Consider the following 19,061-nt stretch of genomic DNA (forward strand, 5'->3'; position numbering starts at 1 on the left):
CACGGAATGGGAACATCTGGGTGGAACCCTGAGAGTGCTGAACCTCAGATTTCTCGAAACCTTCCAGGCTAGCAGTCCAATCCCTCTGCCTGGAGACCATGGTAAGGCCTCATTTGAAACAGATGCCTCACAAGATGAAGTGTTTGCCTCCCCCCAGTCCTCTCCGTCTCATCTCATTGCTTCCAGCAATTGCTTCTTGCAGCCTGACTCTTTGCTAGTTACAACCACCTAGATAAAACTGGCATATGCGGCTTTAAATAGAAGTTCAAAGGCAACTAAAAAACGCTAAGGCTTCACAAGCTTACCCAACACTTGTGCCTTTTGAGTTGGAATCTTTATCAGTTGCTCACTGATCACTTAACAACAGCAGCTAATTTAGCCGTCAATAGGCAGTAGCCATGCTGATGAGAGTCCTCAGTCGGCTGTAAGGCAGAAGAAATGATCAGGGTTCCTAGGGACATTTCTTGACTCTCAATCTTACAAGAAGGCTTATTTAATCTCCCCCATGTGTCTTCAATCTCTCTCCTCACTGATGTTAGTTTCCCTAGCATGCCACTCTCTCCGCTGAACTCAAGTTAACTAGAACTGCAGGCAGTAACAAGGATGTTTTTGATGTGCAAAAGCATCTTGTTTTACAGAAAGTGCAGGGCCAAAGTACCACACAGCCAGCACCAGAGCCAGGACTACAAGGGAGGAGGCTTTTCCACTTCTAAATTCTTGCCACTTACTAGCTTTTATGATCTTAACAAGGATTTGCTTCTCTGGGCTCCCATTTCCTTATTGGAAAATTGGAAATGATTCTTTTACTCAAGAGGATGTGGGTTAAAGGATGTCGTGAGTGTGAAGGGAACTGGCATATAACAGGGCCTCAGCAAAACACCCCAGTTTGCTTCCCTCTGCCTTGGATAGCTCGCTGGACAACCTCCTTCTCTCGAACAGCAGCTTCCTAAACACATGCCTCTTTCAGAGAAAATGGAACCCAATATTTTTCTGTTTCCACTTGCACAGTGCCTTGGGATTTGAGGCAGGTTGCATCTCAGATTTCAAAAGAAATGGGGAGAAGCAAGACCACCTGAGGTCTAGTTCAAACTGAAGGATCCCAGGGTACATTGGGTCCTGCTATCAGAAGCCCACGGTTATTGTCGTTTAAGGAAGTCCCCCAATCCCCAGATTTCTGCCCCTGAGCCTCGAGTGGCTTCCACAGAGTCTCAGTGAGTCAAAAGGCAGGGGCCAAGAGTCAAAGCCAGGGTGCTCTATTGAAGGCTTCACCACTCACCAGTCACAACCCTGGACCACCTGCCCCTTCCTGAGCAAGGCTTGGCTGGGGGTGTGTGTGTGTGTGTGTATGTGCATGCATGTATGTGTGAGATAACATCACTGTCATCAGGACAGCTGTGAGAGTCACACGCTGTACCAGCACACTGGCCCAGTGCCCAGCATGCATTAAACTTAGTGAATCCAAGGCTTTGTTGTGTGTGTGTGTGTGTGTGTGTGTGTGCGTGTGTGCTGCACACACCTGAGGACGGGGCAAGGGTTACAGCTCAGCATGCACCGTGTGGGCACCCACCGCCCTTTAGTTACCTCTTTCTCACATCCACTGTTCTACCCCCGGCTCCTGGCATGCACTGAGCACGGCGGGCTAACAATTTTACTAACACACTACTAAAGAGAGTAATAACCTACAGGGGAAAAGAATATGAAAAAATACATATGTATGTATGTATAACTGAATCACTTTGCTCCACCCTTGAAACTAAAACAATGTAAATCAATTACATCAATTTAAAAAGGGAAACAAAGGAAGAAACCCTCATAGACATTAACACTCATGCTGCAGTTACTATACTGAGCTGAGTGGACACCATTAAAAGATCACTACTTTAACCTCCTTTACTCTGTCCTTCGGAGAAGGCAATGGCACCCCACTCCAGTACTCTTGCCTGGAAAATCCCATGGATGGAGGAGCCTGGTAGGCTGCAGACCATGGGGTCGAGAAGAGTCGGGCACAACTGAGCGACTTCACTTTCACTTTTCCCTTTCATGCATTGGAGAAGGAAATGGCAAGCCACTCCAGTGTTCTTGCCTGGAGAATCCCAGGGACGGGGGAGCCTGGTGGGCCGCCGTCTATGGGTTTGCACAGAGTCGGACACGACTGAAGCGACTTAGCAGCAGCAGCAGCACTCTGTCCTTCATAAATTCACACATAACACACAAAACACCTTTTCATTTTCAACAACATACATTTCTGCAGATAAAAAAGGTGACCCACACTTTCATTTTCTTTATTTTTCATTGATACCGTATGAATACAAAGTTTCTATAAAGCTACAAAATGTCTACCACTTTATCAAGAAGGCATCAAAATGTGTCACTTTGCAAAGACATGAAAACACCTGCAGGAACTGACACAAAAATAGCATTTTTAGAGTGATGAAATAATTGCACTTAACTGTCATGGATATTACAGTTATCACACATATGTACCGCGAAAGCTAGAATACATTTTTTTTTTTTTTACAAAGCACTTTATAAAAAAATTCTCTGCACACAAACCCTATAATTTTCATATAACTATCATACTAAAGATAAATTCACTTTAAAGCCAACACTTAGAACATTTTTAAACAAAAAGGTACCAGTACCTAAACACAGACATTAACAAATACAAGAATACTGTACTGCCAAGAGGTTTAACCAAATGCCTTTTGAAAGCTTCTGCAAATAGGTTAAGAAAACATATGTGAGAATTTGCACCCCCCACCCCCCATCTCTCCAATCTCTCCAAGAGGAAGCTTACTGCCCAAAGGCAGACTCCTCAGCCCGCTCCCAACAGCAGTACAATATTGAAGGAACCACTGAGCAGATGAAACGCTTACATCACAAGCCCATTTTATACACGTGACACGAAGACACAGACTGTGAGAATCCCATTAAGTCACTGAGAATGTGAACAAACACACGTGGCAAAAACCAATTTACATAAAATGTAAGCATATTCATAAGAATTAAAGGCTATTCAGGTTTCTTTTTTAAATGTTACAAAACTTTTTTTTTGTCATTTTTAGGCACGTAGTTTTTGTTTTTACTTGTTTTTTTCTTCCTTATCTGCAGTCATGAGCCTACTGAGAAAGGCCTACGGAAGGGACTCTTTCAAGGAGGTAACAGGGAGATTTTTTTTTAAGAAGTGCAGTTCATATCTAATTTACACAGTGAAACTAATCACAGAAAAGGACTGAGGCAAAAAGGAAAAGAGAAAGAAGAAAGAAAGGGAGGGAGGGAGAGAGAAAACCAGAGACTGGTTTCCAATTGATTTATACCTAGATTCTGTCAGCCTCTCTTAAGAAAAAGGGGAATGAGAAATTTTCACAATGGAAGTCAGACGAAAGAGAGCCAGCCTGAGAGAGGTGGAATCTTTTGGAATCTGACCCCACTTAATGATGAACAGAGAGGGAAAATGAATGCCATTTCAAATATTAAAATGATGGAGTGGGGCATATGACAGACTCAATGCAAATTCACAGAGAATAAAACAAGTTAACATCTTAGGAAGTAGGACAATAAATACAAATATTTCATCTTATTTAATGGTGCATGACTTCAGAGAAACTATCCTTTGCAATGCAATACATTTTAAACACAAACCTTCATTCTTAACAATATAAGCAATGAGTTAATGAGAGAAAACTATTGCCAAAGAAAGCACAGGAACAGTTGAAGAGGGAAACAGGAAAACAAATATTTGATTAATTTCTTCCAAGTTGTGGTGTAGTCTTGACATGACAGGGAGGGGCTGAATTCAAGCAGCTAACTATAACTTATGTTGAGCAATTTTCCTTTTCATTTGACTTTTTTTTTTTTCATTGTATAAACTTCTATGAGCACTCACAACTTGGTGTGGATAGAAATCACTCCTGAAGTTTCAGAGAGCCCAAAGAGGGTATTCTTAAAGACACCAGGTAGAAACAGATGGATTATACACATTCAGAGGCTAACTTTCAACGATTCTAATGTCATTGTAAAGTCTATATTGGTAAAGAACAATCTTTTTTTTTTGTCCTGGCTTTTATTTGGCTGGTGTTTTTGCCTTCTCGTCCTTTTCACTCCTCTTCCTCCCCTCTATCAGTTTTCCCAATTTACGCAAAGTTTTGATAAAAGCCAACAGGGACTCTAAAAGAGTTGCCCTTTAGAGGGCTGGAACATTCTTTGAAAATTCCGAATTGTGAGTGGTACTCTTTGGGAGTTTCTCATAGCACATTCAGACAACACTCAGAGTCAACATTTTCGCCCTAAGAAGAACACGTCAATTGTGATGACCCTAAACCATTTTTTGTTCTGCACTGTCATCTCAGTTTGAGGCTTCCAACTTTCAAAACGGTATCACTGCGTAAACCGGAGAAGTGCGCGCTGGCATCTGAGTGGAAAGGCAGGCTCTACAGACTGAGCACAAGCGTACGGAGAAGGTCACATCTGTCCACTGGCTGACAGCCTGCGGGTTGTGTGCAAGTCCCCTCGGGCGGACGCAGGGCTGGGTGATGGGTAGAGATGGCGTACTGGGTCATGGCACACAAACATACCAGTTTCTGGGGATCCTCCTGCTGCCGTGGGCTCCAGGGCTGGGAGTGGTGGGGGGGGTCCCCTACGGCGTATGATGCACAGCAGGCGGGGTCCATGTCGTGCTCTTGTGAACAGAGGCCTGTCGTTGGTTATTCATCCCGGTAAACCAAAGGCATTACGGTGATCTCAGAATATTTTTGGTCTCTCTACAAATTATCATGATTATGGCAGCACTTTTCTAAGCTGGAATCTCAAACCAAAGGCACTTTCATGCTAGAGTGCAGAAGGTTCACAAATAGCTAAGTTTTTGGTCGTGGATTTAAAAGGCAACATTTAAAGTATACAATTTGCTTTTCATAGTAAACTATGAAGTTGCAAGACCTTCCATTTTGGTATAGACATTGGACGGTGTGGTCAATGAACTGACTTCTGTTCATTTCGGATTTCAGACCAAGAAGTCAGTTTTCTATAGATATGGAGAAAAATGGGCTTACGAAAAACAAAATGGAAAACAACGCTTGCTTGTTCTGTTTTAAATACTGAGCCGATTAGTAAAGGGACATAGAGAACCGGTGTGAGAAAAGGCTGGCGGCACGACTAAGTATCACTAAGGCACTGCTTACTGAACGCTTTGGCAGCTCTGAATTGAAAACTTCCTACAAAAGTAACAATAGTAAGAGAAATGCTTCCAGCTTACAAAAGGGCTCACAGTTCCGAGGCAGCCTTCTGCACTGCAAACCCTACATGCAACATCGCGAAGATTTAAGGCTTTTCAGAAATGACATGTGCAGGGTTTCGCCACAGAAACATCAACAGAAGGAAAGAAGCAATGCAGACGTATCCTCTTAATGTCACAGGTGTGAACACCAACACACAAAATGGGTTCTAGCCTTCGTTAGCACAGGCGTAGTGTACCAGAGCATACACAAAAATCATACAAGTGATCGGTACCTGGTTTGAAAAGTTGACTGTCATCTTGTGTGATTTAAATAATTTATGTTTGTACAAAAACAAACTGCAAAAGCCGCTAGAGTGTTGAGACCTAAAGAGAAGACTTGGGTCTGTAACATCAAGTTCTGGGCATGGGGGCTGGTTTTTTTTTTTTTTGGCTGGTCTGAGAGTGGGACTTTGCTGCTGGGATGTTTTGTGAAGAAAAATTTGATTCAGAGCCTGTGGCAGGTGAACTGTCCTCGGGGTAAGGAAAAGGCTCATCAGCTTTCCTGTCTGCTGGTGGGTGCCTCCCCAATAGGACCCTCAAGGAAGAAGCAGCATCAACCCTGGGGGATGCTCTTGCTCTGGCAGAAGAAGGGTCTTCCTCTCCCTCTCTTCCTCACTGAGCACCAAAGAGGAACAACCCCCACCAAAAGGCCAAGGATCTAGTGGCAACTAAAGCCTTCCTAGTCAGCTGTCACTGACCAGCACGTGACTCTGGGCAAGTCATGTCTCCTCCGGGTCTCAACTCTCTCATTTACAAACTGGAGGAGGTCACAGGCATACCTCGTTTTCTCACGTTTCACAAATATTGCAGTTTTTACAAATTGAGGGTTTGTATCAAATGAGTCTACTGGCATCATTTTTCCAACAGCATTTGCTCACTTTGTGTCTCTGTGTCCTGTTTTGATAATTTTCACAATATTCTAACTTTTTCCTTATTTTCATATTTTTAATGTGGTGATCTGTGATCTTTAAGTTACTATTGTAATTGTTTTGGCATTTTCCAGCAATATGTTAATTAAAGTATGTGCACTGATTTTTTTTAGCCATAATACTATTGCACATTTAATAGACTACAATATAGTGTAAACCTAACTTTCACATGCATGGTGTGACTTGTTTCACTGTGATATTTGCTTTTTCGTGGTTCTCTGGAACCAAGCCTGTGCTGCCTCTGAGGTATGCCTGTAGACTGTGCTCTCCCATAGCTTAGTAAAGAAAAACTCTAGTAGTCCTCTTACAAAATGAATCCTTCTCTCCTCCATCCTTAAAGATGAAGTGTTCCAGAAGTCTCTATAAATTCTACAAAAAACATTGAGTCTAACGCTAAAAGTAGAAGGCCAGAAGAAATTCACTAAAATGATCAAAGGTCTGATTATGAGAACAATAACCTTATGAGAAATAATGAAAATAGGTGGCATTTTCTAACCAGATGAAATAAGGAATCAAGAGCAAATTAGAAATGCTCTTTAAGCAGTATGAGTTGATCATAGGGATGTTGGTAACCAGTTGTCCCCAATTTCCCCAGGGAGGAAGGAAAGAATACTTGTAGCTGAGAGACTCTGTTGTGAAGTAGAAGCTCTGAAACAGGAAGAAACATGGACAAAATGTCATTTGAGTAATATTCCTACCTGTCTCTTGATGGCCTGAAACAAGGCTCCCAGGAGAGAAGCTTTCTCAGGATAAAATGGAAGGAAAAAGAAGATGTCAAATATGGCATTTGTGACCTTTGGATGTAGGGCAGTGCTTTTCAAGCAGGGGCAATTCTGTGGCCCATGGGACATTTGGCACTGTCTGGAGACACTTGGGATTGTGACAAGTGGGGAAAGAGTGTGTCTAGTGGGCAGAGGCCAGGGATGCTGCGAAACCTCCTACAAGGCACAGGACAGCCCTACACCACAAAGAAGTATCTGGTCCAAATGTCAACAGGGTCTAGAAAGGGTTGAGAAACCCTGGTCTAGGGTAGCTTAGACATTCTGGGATTCTAGGACATGTTTTGAAAAAACCTCGACTTTACTTAGGTCTCTTGCTAAGATGGGAAATGAATGCCAAGAGACCAAAGATCAGTTCTTTAGTTTCTCCCCACTCAGGCGGTGGAAAGTGGCCTCCAAACTCTCCAGTGAAAGCACAAGATGTCCCTGAATCAATCCTGGTAGTGGAGGGTCAACCAGGAGATGGAGCACCCAGAAGACAGCTGTGAGGACAGAGTTTTGGAAAGGCTTCTTTACGGTTCAGAAAGCTTGATGAATGAATAAGACTCTGCCATGAATGGTCAAAGACCAAAAATCAGACTTGGATTAGATGTTGTCACACAAATCTAATTCCAGGGTCTAATTTAGAAGAGACAGAGAAATGGACCAGTGGTTAAGACAGGAAAACTACCTGCCCTGAAGAAACCTTTAGAACAAGACAAGAAGCAAACTTGTTTTAAGAGCAAAAAGTAACCCTCAAGGTCATCCGTGGAGACCCCAAACTCAACTACAAAGGCATTTGGAGGAAGAGGACAAGTATCAGAGGGCCCAGCCTGACTCTGTGAGGCCAGGGTATGACCTACTCTTTAGTTAACAGAACTAGTCTCTAGCTGGTGTTTCAGGGTCTCAGTCTATTTGTGCTTTGAAAAAAGTAAATCCTAAGAGCCCTCCTGGCAGCACGGAAGACTTCCATTCCTGGGAGAGAACGTGAACCAAATACCTCTCCCCCTGAAGTTCTGGGATGGCCTGGCTTTTAGCCACATAAGATCACTTGCACCCCTAGGTCCTGAGAAGACTGGGGGTAATTTTCAGTAAGATGCAGGAGATGGGAGCAAAAGAAGCACCTGGAAGAGGGGTGACCAAGAGAAGTCATAAGTATGATGACCAAGGGAGAAGCTTAATACTTGGGCCGAAGACCAGATGGAAGGGTGGGCCGCTGGGTCAACTCTTCAAAGGTCCCCTCAGAATCAGGGAACAAACTGTAGTCTGTTTATGGAGGGAAGATGCACACCATCCTGCTGGCTTACGTAAGGGATGTGCATTCCAAAAGGGGAAAGTTCTGCACTTTTTCCTCTGGTCTTCCCAGGGACCAGGGTCATGGGTTTGGGTGCGGTCAGGCTTGGTTCAGCATTCTGTTTCCACAAGCCAGCCACACCCTCATGCTCCTGACCTCAGATACTAGCCAATACATAAGCAGGGTCACAGTTGGTTGAGGGGAAAGGGAAGAGGGTGTGTAGGTTACTTGAATGTGACAGTACAAAGTCTTTTTTTATTTTTCTGGCTTGATGTAAAAGTCTTGACATGCTTTAAAACTTGCAAGACATTTCATGTTCTGTAGTGTTAACATTCCTGACGATTATCAACAAGTCAATTTCCTCCAGGAAAGTGGGGAGTATGCCCTGTCCCCTTCCCAATGTATGGAAGTAACAAGACATGTGACCACACCAAACCATCTCTGCCTGGACAATGCTTTGGAATACATGGGTTGGAAAGTTGAATCTCTCTCGGGAAGGAAACCTCCCAAATGAACCTGTTTGGAAAGGGCAGAGATAGATAGCCGAGCCTCTTCAGCCTCAGTCAACTAAGTATTGTGACTTATTGAGAGATGTCAAGAAAATGGGTGTCCTTAGAGAATACACCAAGATCTACGGACACAGATTGAGAAATACATATATCAGCACCTAGCAAACTGAGTGACACTGAACAGATGTTCAATAAATAAGTGTTGAATAACTATATATGTATATGTGTGTATGTACACACAAACACACACACACACACATAGTTACAACAGGTTAATATGCATATTGGATCACCAGAAATAACTTATCCACAGGCTGGTGAGTATGCTTGTGATGTTCTGGGGAGCAGAAATCCTAAAACTGATGAGCCTTTGCAAGTTTGGTTTGATGAAATTTCTCCCAGCCACAGGGTTTTCCATAATTTGCAGCTCACAGTGCAGTATTCATGCCAATTTTGAATTTTTGTTATTAAATTTCAGTGGTTCAAATATTTACTCATCTTAATAAAAAAATTTGGTTGTCCATATAAAATATAACTGCACACACAAGACTATAAACATTGTAAGCTTAGATTTTCAGTATTTATCTACTTATTGCAAAAAGAGCCATCTTTTTTTTTTCATTAAATAATCATCACATTAGTACAATACAATTTTATATTTTTTAAATATACTATATATGTTAAGGATAAGGGGTGAAGTTTTCTTCCTCTGTAATACCTGTTTCAAGAGTTTAATGGATTAGGAGATTAGTTTTAACCTTGAGGAAAAAAGTACAAATTTGTCTCATTAGGATATTTCTACCAAGTATTTCTTAAGGCTATATTTTAACATTTGGTTTCAAAAGGAAAGAAGAGTTTCATTTAAAAAATAATTTAGTGAATTACATTCTTTCATAACTTCCACCCTAATTAGTTACAAAGATAAGTCTAAAGATTCTTAGTTTTGTGTACTAATTTACATTTATATTTAAAGATTAATTTTACTTGTATCTTAAAACAAGAATTTTATGTTGGAAAAAAAAACACACTAAATACATTTGTATAAACGCTGTAAATGTCCAATGGCAAATGCTCTGTCTCAATTTTTTTTCCTACCACAATGAGAAACAGGTCTCTGCAGACAGAGACTTGGGTTCTTAAGGTTCACCTTTCCGAGGAATCGTGGGCTGTGGATCTGAATAACACACAGAAACAACTCAATTTCTCTTTTTACAACTGTACCAGAACTTCACAGCTACAATGAGTATGAACACATGAAAAAATGACTTCAAACAGGATTTAGAAAAATCGGGGTGACCTCAGGGCCAGGGCAGCACCCCTGCATGGTGAGGTTTACAGTCAGTCGTTCGATCATGGAGAGAGTGTGTGTGTGTGTGCACATACGTGTGTGTGTATATACAGATATCTATATATATAAATAACCACGCTTAGTCCTTTACAAGCCTGTAAATATGATGCTGTGCTCCATGTTCACTATTTGAAACTTCAAATACACAGGCCATGCACAGGAGAGTTTCTTGTGTATCCCTGTTTGTTACCACCTGTTAAAAAAAAAAGTGTAAATGGAAAAGATTGTGAAAAAGAAAGTACATGTATATATGTATGTATGTATAACTGAATCACTTTGCTGTATAGCAGAAATTAACACATTATAAATCCCCTACACTTCAATAAAATTTTTACAAGTTTTATATATATACACACACACATATATATCTGTATCAAACACCACATGAATAAAAATATTCCACCTGTACCATGATGAAATGGTTTACTCGGAGACGGATACAGAGTCTAAAGTTCAAAAAGTCGGCTAATTAGAGATCTATTCAGCCTCACTCTGCCCCCTCCTGCACAAACTCAGGATACTAAGGGTCCAACTTAAATCCTATCTAAGTTTAGTTACCATATGTAAGAAAGACCTTACAGATGCGGTCTCATTCATAATCTGAGCCTAAGAAGACACCACAAGAATTAGTGTGAGTTTTTTTTGAGCGGGGAAGGCTGTGACTTTTTTTTTTAACAACATAGAGAATTTTCTATAATTCTGTCCCATAGGACAGTCATTTATCCTGGGAACTGTTTCCTATCTTATCCCTGAACTTTACTAAATTTTGTTGCACAATAGTCAATGGGAGACATAGCTCTGTGAGTGACTTAACTCACCACTACTTTAACATGTAGTGCCTGGACTCAGTGAAGCAAGTGCTGAGTAAAAGAACAGTCATGCAGTTCAAACCTATGCAGTTCAAGGGTCTACTGTATTTGCTGAATGGATGGAAATTCACAGAATAACAGCCACCATCTGTTGACTGTTAGCTATGCATCTCCTCAGTATTGAACACTCTGCAGGAAGAATCTCATGTAATATTCCAACTCCAGCAGCAGGTATCATTTCATTCCCGTTTGACAATGGAGGATGCTTGGGGTTAATTTGTTTAAGGTTGTACTAAAGTCAACGAGGTGCTTCCCTCCTAGCTCAGCTGGTAAAGAATCTGCCTGCAATACAGAAGACTCCAGTTCGATTCCTGGGTCGGGAAGATCCGCTGGAGAAGGGATAGGCTACCCACTCCAGTATTCTTGAGCTTCCCCTGTAGCTCAGCTGGTAAAGAATCCGCCTGCAATATGAGACCTGAGTTTGATCTCTGGGTTGGGAAGATCCCCTGGAGAAGGGAAAGGCTACCCACTCCAGTATTCTGGCCTGGAGAATTCCACGGACTGTATAGTCCATGGGATAGCAAGGGTGAGACACAACTGAGTGACCTTCACTTTCACTTTCAATGTCAACAAAAAACCCACATCTTCTGACTCTGAAGACCTTTTTCTTACCTGTTATGCCATGCTGCTCTAAATAAATGAATGCATACAATGATGAATCATCTATTTTTTCTGGGTAATAAAGTTTTTCCAATACTAACATCCACCTGCTTTTCTAGTCTCACTCCCTGCCACTTCCCTTACAGATCAAATACTCCAAGTGTGCAAGTCTTTCATGACTGAAATCTCTCTCCCTCATCCCCACATCCAAACAAATGTCATGTTCTGCTGCTTTTACCTCCTCAAGAGTTCTTAATCTATCTTTTCTTCCCCACTGCCACAACCCAAGGTACCAGCAAACCTGATCTGGACTCCCCTACCAGGAGTCACCCTTGCTGGGCACCAGTTCCATCTGCACACAGCAGCCACTGTGACCTTGAAAGAGAGAGAAATCTGACACCACCACCCTCCTGCTTAAAACCTGAATGGACTCTTTTGAAATTCAGGATGAAGAGAAAGCCTGTTCTCATCCTACAAGGATGAGCATGAGAGAGACAGGGCCCAGTCCGGCTGGTCCTACCTGCCCAGCACCCTGCTTGCAGCCCTCCTCTTTCTCCCTATGCCAGGCACACTGCTGTTTCCAGTCCTCCCAGTGCTGCATTTCCTCCTACACGCAGTATTCTCTCCCCTCTCTGCCTATTTAGCCACCCGGCAGACACCTTTCCGTTGTTTGTTGCTCAGAGAAGCCCTCCCTGACCTCTCATTACACACCTCTTGGCACCATGCACCAACCTTTATCAACCATCTGCCACAGCTGAGTCATGCATCTGGTGACTCCCTGTGCTTGACAAATGCCCACCTCTCTCACCAGACCCCACGGTGCCTGCCCCGACTGTCCAGTATGCCGCAGCTCTGCGCCTGACACGTCAGTATGCACCCGTCGAATGACCCTTTTCTTGGTAAAGCTGAAAAATGCATCTGCTTAGCCATCAAGGCAACTTAAACATCATCTTTTAACATCCCTGAGGATTCCCTACCTCACTCAAACTACAGGTGCCTGCTCAGGCAGTTCAATTACTCTTTTTCACAAGTGTACCACAGCCCTGATGGCCTTGCAAGGTCATCATCTATTTATCTGCCTCGTTCCCTCATCAGGCTCACGTTTCCTGTGTTTTATTTGCGCTGCATTGCAGCAGCTAGCAAACCTCACCACAGTTTAGCTGAACAAATGAAAACACTCTCAGTAACCAATGAAGTGGAGAGGGCAGACTTGAGCACTTTGTAAATGGAGGAAAAATGAGGTCTGGAGATTTTAAGTCACTTAACCAAGGTCATAGGTAGAACTGGGTCCTAAACCCAAGTCTTCTCATTCCATGACCACGACATACCCTGGAAAGTATCTTTTCTATCAATTCAAATCTTAATTTATGTCTATCACTGGCTCTTTGACCTCAGGGAGGCTTAACATTCCTCTATCCATAAAATGGGAATACAAATGACCTCACAGTTCCGCAGTGAGAATTTCATAACCTACAGAAGATTCAGCATTGTGCCTGGAACCTCTGTGATCTAGCTGACCTTCTTAAAAACTTTCTATGAAAGAATATATCCTATATCCTATTTATGCTTCTTGCTTGAGATGAAGGAGGAAAGAAAAAAATGTTTCTAGCAAGCTGTATGTCAAAGTACGACCTTGAAAGATGACTGGAATCCTTGGCCCACAATTCAGTTAATGTCTTCCTTGGCCTGACTGCCATTATTAGGGCCCTGAACCTACAGGATCACCTCAATTCCAGAGTCATCCTGATGAAACCAGAGACTACCCTACAGGCCAGTAAGTGCCTGGAACTGGTCCTGGTGACATACAGGTTCTGTATTCAATGATCGAGTAAAACACGTCAACTATGTCCAGCAGCTGTCACCCTGGCCCTGTCCGTAACCCCATCCTCTCCAAGGAATCACTGAAAAGCACCATCTCTGCTGGTTATCAGTGAGATGACTTCATTACCCAGGAGTGTTGGCTTAATGTCATTTTTCTACAGAAAAATATCATTCCTAGCACATATTTATTAAGAGCTACTAATTCTTTATAACAAAGGGATTTATGTAGTTGATATGTTTTAAAATTAATTTTACCTGGTAAGTTATTTGAATGGAAGCCGTGTTTTCAAAGAGGCATTACCAATATAATAGTTAATGGGTTCCGTGGGTAATAGATACTCACAACTGTCCCAGGTCATATATTCTTTGGTTGTATTTGAGGTCGGGTTTTAGGGACTGAGGACGTATTCCTTAATGTGCTGAAATAGTTTCACTGATTTGTAAGAAACAGCTAAGACTCCTTCCAGGAGAGGGAGGGTAGCCATCCATTCAGAGAGTTTTGCTTAACTTCTGAGGTTATTTAACCTCCACATAAGGATGCCACACTCACCTTCTGCTCATCTGAGCACTAAGGTGATTCGTATGTCCTTAAGTAGCAACAAAAAGCATCTACAGCCAAGTACCTGCCAGCATCCTAAACCTTGAACCGCTCAATTTTCACCAAAGATCATTAAAGCAAAGGATAATAATGAAGAGTTAGTGAAGGATATATTTTTTAAACTTTCTCCCAGATGACTAGCTTCCACGTTTCAGAGGGACATGGACACAGGAGAATCCACTGAGATTCTCTCCTTGGAATAAATGAAAACAATATACAAAACCATCTGTCTGCCTATGTCTGCCCATAATCACGTGTCTGTGAACTGAGGCCCCCTGTGGCTCACTCACCAATCCCTTAGAGCAATGCGTCTCAGCCTGGCTGCACGCCAGAACTACCTGGGGAGCAGTAAAAATAAACAAAAACCATGTTGCTCGGTTCCATCCTTCAGAATTTTTTAAAGAACATTTACTTATTTGGCTGCACTGGGGTCTTAGCTGCAGCATGTGGGATCTAGTTCCCTGACCAGGGATTGAACCTCGGCCCCCTGCATTGGGAGCCTGGAGCCTTAGACAATGGATCACCAGGGAAGTCCCCTGAATTTTTAAAAGTGTCCTGGATGAATCCAATACGCAGAAGGTTTTAACTTTCTTAATTTTTATTTATGTATTTATTTTTACAGTGGTATACAGGAACTGGTTCCTACTAGCTTTGAATGTAATTGTTATATATTGAGGAATTTCACGAGCTAGATGACCACTGTAGCTTCAAAGTGCCCAGGGAAGGTATATTTACATCATAAAAAATGGGCAAAAACCATAAATCAGGGTTTTGGGAGAAACTAGGGGACAGCCTATTATTTTCTTTCTTTTTTACCAGTACATTACAGGGCTTCTCTGGTGGCTCAGATGGGAAAGAATCTGTGTGCAATGCATGAGACCTGGGTTTGATCCCTGGATCGGGAAAATGCCCTGGAGAAGGGAATGGCTACCCACTTCAGTGTTCTGGCCTGGAGAATTTCATGGACAGAGGAGCCTGGCAGGCTGTGGTCGATGGAATCATAAAGAGCTGGACACAACTGAGTGACTAACATACACGCTGATTGAAAACAATGTCCCACTGGATCCAAAGTCCAGGTACAAAATTCCTGCTCTTCAAGTATTCTAATTCTAAAGTCTGGTAACAAAGAATAACAAAGCAGGCCTTCAGAGGGCTGAATATTTTACTACAATACTGTCCTGCTGCCCCTTTTAGCAAAATTGCTTCCACTGAATTTTGTTTTGGCATTTTGCCTTTGGTTTAACCAAGGAATGTTATTTTTTGAAAAACGAGCCTTATGAAATCCATTACTACATATTTTATGGGTGTATTTTGAGAAGAACATTGTACTTATTAACCTTCCTAAGTCACCAAATGAAGTCTCCACGAGAAATTGTTTTAAAGTTAAATATTTGGGGAAGAAAAAAACACACACACAGAGCATTGCCCAAGGGAACTGGACAATTTTCCCACCATGGACCTTGAGCACTACTGGTTTTTCCTTGCTCTTTAGCTGCCTGTTAAGTTTTGACCATACTTTTCAGCCCATAAATATTCTCCCCCTCTCCTGCTCCTGGTTATGCCATTATATTCTAGTTAATATTTCTCCTGGTAAGAGAGTTTACATTTTGCTATATTAATATATGCTACTTATAATAAGGCCTTGTAAACCCTTCCTGAAATGAGTGTAGGTATGCCTTAAGTACAAACCTGCTGACTCAGCTTTTGCCTCATTTATGGTTTGTATACTATGGGGCAGCTGAGACTTCAGTTTAGCTGCTGCTGGGATAACCTGGGGAACTTTAGAAAAATATGTGCCTGTGTCCTATCCTCAGAGCTCCTAAGTTTACTGATCTAGGGTGTAGTCCTGCTATCAGGATTTTTAAGACATTCTTCAGGTTTCTCTAATCTGCAACCAGAATTGAGAATCTAGTTTCATTACCCCTACCTGCCTTCCCCAAATTCCAGTTCTGCCAAGCATAGAAAGCCCAGCCAGATGAGAGCCCTTCTCTTTCACAAACCTGAGCCAAACCAAGTTTGCCTTACGGATGCATGAATTCAGCTGCTGACTGACCACCTGGGACCCAGACCCACCCAGGCCCCTCTTCCCTGGCAGCTTCATGGCTGAGTCTGACAAAACAGGAAAGAGACAAAACAGTTACCAATAAAATTGTGAAGTTTTCCAAAACACTGTTCATCATATATTTCTCTGGTAAGTGTTTGAGCTTGTGGATGAAGTTGATCATATATTCACACATTGGGGAGCGGTTTATTCGGTAGACAAATCGGCCATTCTCAAACCTTGCGTATTCCGTCTGTGAGGGAAAAAGGGTTTATACTTTTGACTTGAACATACATGAAAAAGATGATTGTCTATAAAAGCATTTCACTTTTTCAACATGAATCAGCTGTTATATGTTGCACTACTTGTGTACTTTACTTAAAGAAAACCCTAACTCCAATTTTAACACCATACTCAGGATCCATTATTTTTCTGGAATTTTTTTTTAAATTGTAAAAATACTTTAATGAAAAGTTGTATAGATGTTTTTTCAGCAAAGGTCGGGAAAAAAAATGTAATTGCCTGCTGAGTGATTCCCTACCTAGAAATTTGTGAGAGCTAGTCACAATTCTTCAAAGAGCCCACAGAAAATCTTTCTTTACTGTGATAAGGCCTCATAGGCCAAAAACCAATGCAGCTAATTTCTCTACTTTAGGAAAAACTGCTTCACACTGATCAAAAGCCCCTGGCTGCGTTATGTCTTTAATTTTTAAAGATGTTTTATACATATATATATGAGAAGGAAATGGCAACCCACTTCAGTATTCTTGCCTGGAAAATTCCATGGACAGAGGAGCCTGGCGGGCTTTAGTCCATGCAGTTGCAAAGAGTCAGACATGACTGGGTGACTGACAAAACACTTAAATACATATCTGAAGAATTCACTGAAACACTCAGAGAGAAGAAAGACACTCTTAGATACTTTGGATCAAAGAGGAATTTAAAAAGAAATTACAAGCTATCTAAAGAGTAATGAAAAAGAAAATATTTACATAAAATTTTGGGGACTCAATGAAGCTGTACTTGGAGGAAAGCAGCTTCATGTCTTCGTTATTAAAGATGAAAAGTTACAGAACTCAGTACACATCTTAAAAAATAAACCCTACAAAATAAACCAAAATCTGGGAAAATCAGGAACTAAAAATTAATAAAGATAAAAGCTCAAATGAATGCAAAGGAAATAAAGGTCAATTACTGTAGAAATAACTAAAAACTATGTAGAAATCAACCACTGAAAACAGTCCAAAGAACGAATGGTTTTACAGCTAAATTTTATGTAACCTTTAAAGAATTTTCATCTTGTGACATTTTCAGTGTTATTCAAACTATTCTATACCACAGAAAAAGGTCGGTATTCCAACTATTTTTGTAAAACTGATGTATGTTCAATACTGACATATGATGAAGAGCTTATAAAAAAAGAAAAGTACAGGCTACTATCACTTATGCAATGCAAACATGTGATGTAAAACAGCAAACAGTGCATTAAGGGAACCAAAGTAGAGCTTTCTTTGGGAATGCTGTGGTGGTTCATACACGGGATGTATGTTAACTTGTGATGTCAAAAAACCGGAGGAAAAACAGAGTAAGAGTTGGTGAAAAGGCATTTGATAAAATATTGCAGCTAGTACTAATAGAACAAATTAAATAGGAAGAGAAAGAATTTAACATAAAATAAAGACCATTTATAAAAACCAATAATAAATCCAATGTTAAAACATCAAAATGGTTTCTACGACATCAGTAACCATATAAGGATACTCACCATCACTATTTCTTTTATTTCTTTTTACAACTGTGTTGGAAGTTTTAGCAAATGAAAAGAAGGTGAGAAAATAATAACAGTAATAATAATAAAAGTGGCAAGAACATTGGAAAAGAAGAGATAAAATAAAGTCTTCCTTTTTTGCTGCTAAGATAATATATCATAGGAAACCCAAGAATCTGGAGGGAAAAAACCACTAGAAATAAATGAATATGGCAAGATGGCCAAATAGAATATAGATATGCAAAAAGTAGGAGGTTTCTTCTAGTAATTAAAATCTAGAAGTTGAAAATTGTATTAACAAATTTATATAATATTTAGAGATATATTTAACAAGAAAGAGATGAATCTATATATGAAAAGCATAAAATCTTACTAAAATAGATAAAATGAGATGAAAATGCAAATAGATTCTTGATTAGAAAGATTTAATATCAAACTGCCCCTAAATAATATCTAAATCTAATGCAATTACAATTGTTGCTGTTGTTATTGTCGTGTTAGTCATGCCTGACTCTTTGCGACCCTGTGGACTGTAGCCCTCCAGGCTCCTCTGTCCATGGGACTCTCCAGGCAAGAGTACTGGAGTGGGTTGCTATTCCCTTCTCCAGGGGATCTTTCAGACCCAGGGATCGAACCAGGGTCTCCTGCATTGCAGGCAGATTCTTTACAGTCTGGGCCACCAGGGAAGCCAGCAATTACAATTAGGTTGCTCAAATAAGACTTCTGTTTTTCTTTACATTTTTAAAATGATCTCATAACTTTGGAAGAATAAATGCTGGTAACCTGCCTAGAAAATATGTGAAAAGAAAGCGTAGGGAGACTGATTCACCCTAGTAGATATCAGAAAATGCTTCTGTTGTTTAGTCACTAAGTCATGTCCGACTTTTTGCGACCCCATGGACTGCAGCACACCAGGCTTCCCTGTCCTTCACTATCTCCTGGAATTTGCTCAAACTCATGTCCACTGAGTTGGTGATACCATCCAACCATCTCATCCTTTGTTGCTCCCTTCTCTTCCTGCCCTCCATCTTCCCTGGTATCAGGGTCTTTTAAAATGAATTGAGTCTTTGCAACAGGTAGCCAAAGTGTTGGAGCTTCAGCTTCAGCATCAGTCCTTCTGATGAATATTCAGGATTAATTTCCTGTAGGATTGACTGGTTTGATTTCCTTGGAATCCAAGGGATTCTCAAGAGTCTTCAGCACCACAGTTTGGAAGCATCAATTCTTTGGCACTCAGCCTTCCTTGTGGTCCAA

The 19,061-nt window shown here is 41.2% G+C and overlaps 1 protein-coding gene across 12 annotated transcripts in view; it reads right to left on the reverse strand.

The window, feature by feature from the left end:
* Window positions 1-2,261: 2,261 nt before the first annotated feature.
* Window positions 2,262-19,061, reverse strand: part of TEAD1 (TEA domain transcription factor 1) — a 274,482-nt gene continuing 257,682 nt past the window's right edge. For all 12 annotated transcript variants that reach the window (XM_059875101.1, XM_024975801.2, XM_024975798.2 and 9 more), the window contains 2 exons: window positions 16,140-16,292; window positions 2,262-10,303 (listed from right to left, as the gene is read on the reverse strand). In XM_059875101.1, the coding sequence (XP_059731084.1) occupies window positions 10,190-10,303; window positions 16,140-16,292 (267 nt within the window). In that variant the 3' untranslated portion in view covers window positions 2,262-10,189. The remainder of the gene's footprint in view (window positions 10,304-16,139; window positions 16,293-19,061) is intronic.

Source organism: Bos taurus, chromosome 15, assembly GCF_002263795.3.
Source record: "Bos taurus isolate L1 Dominette 01449 registration number 42190680 breed Hereford chromosome 15, ARS-UCD2.0, whole genome shotgun sequence".
NCBI lineage: Eukaryota > Metazoa > Chordata > Mammalia > Artiodactyla > Bovidae > Bos > Bos taurus.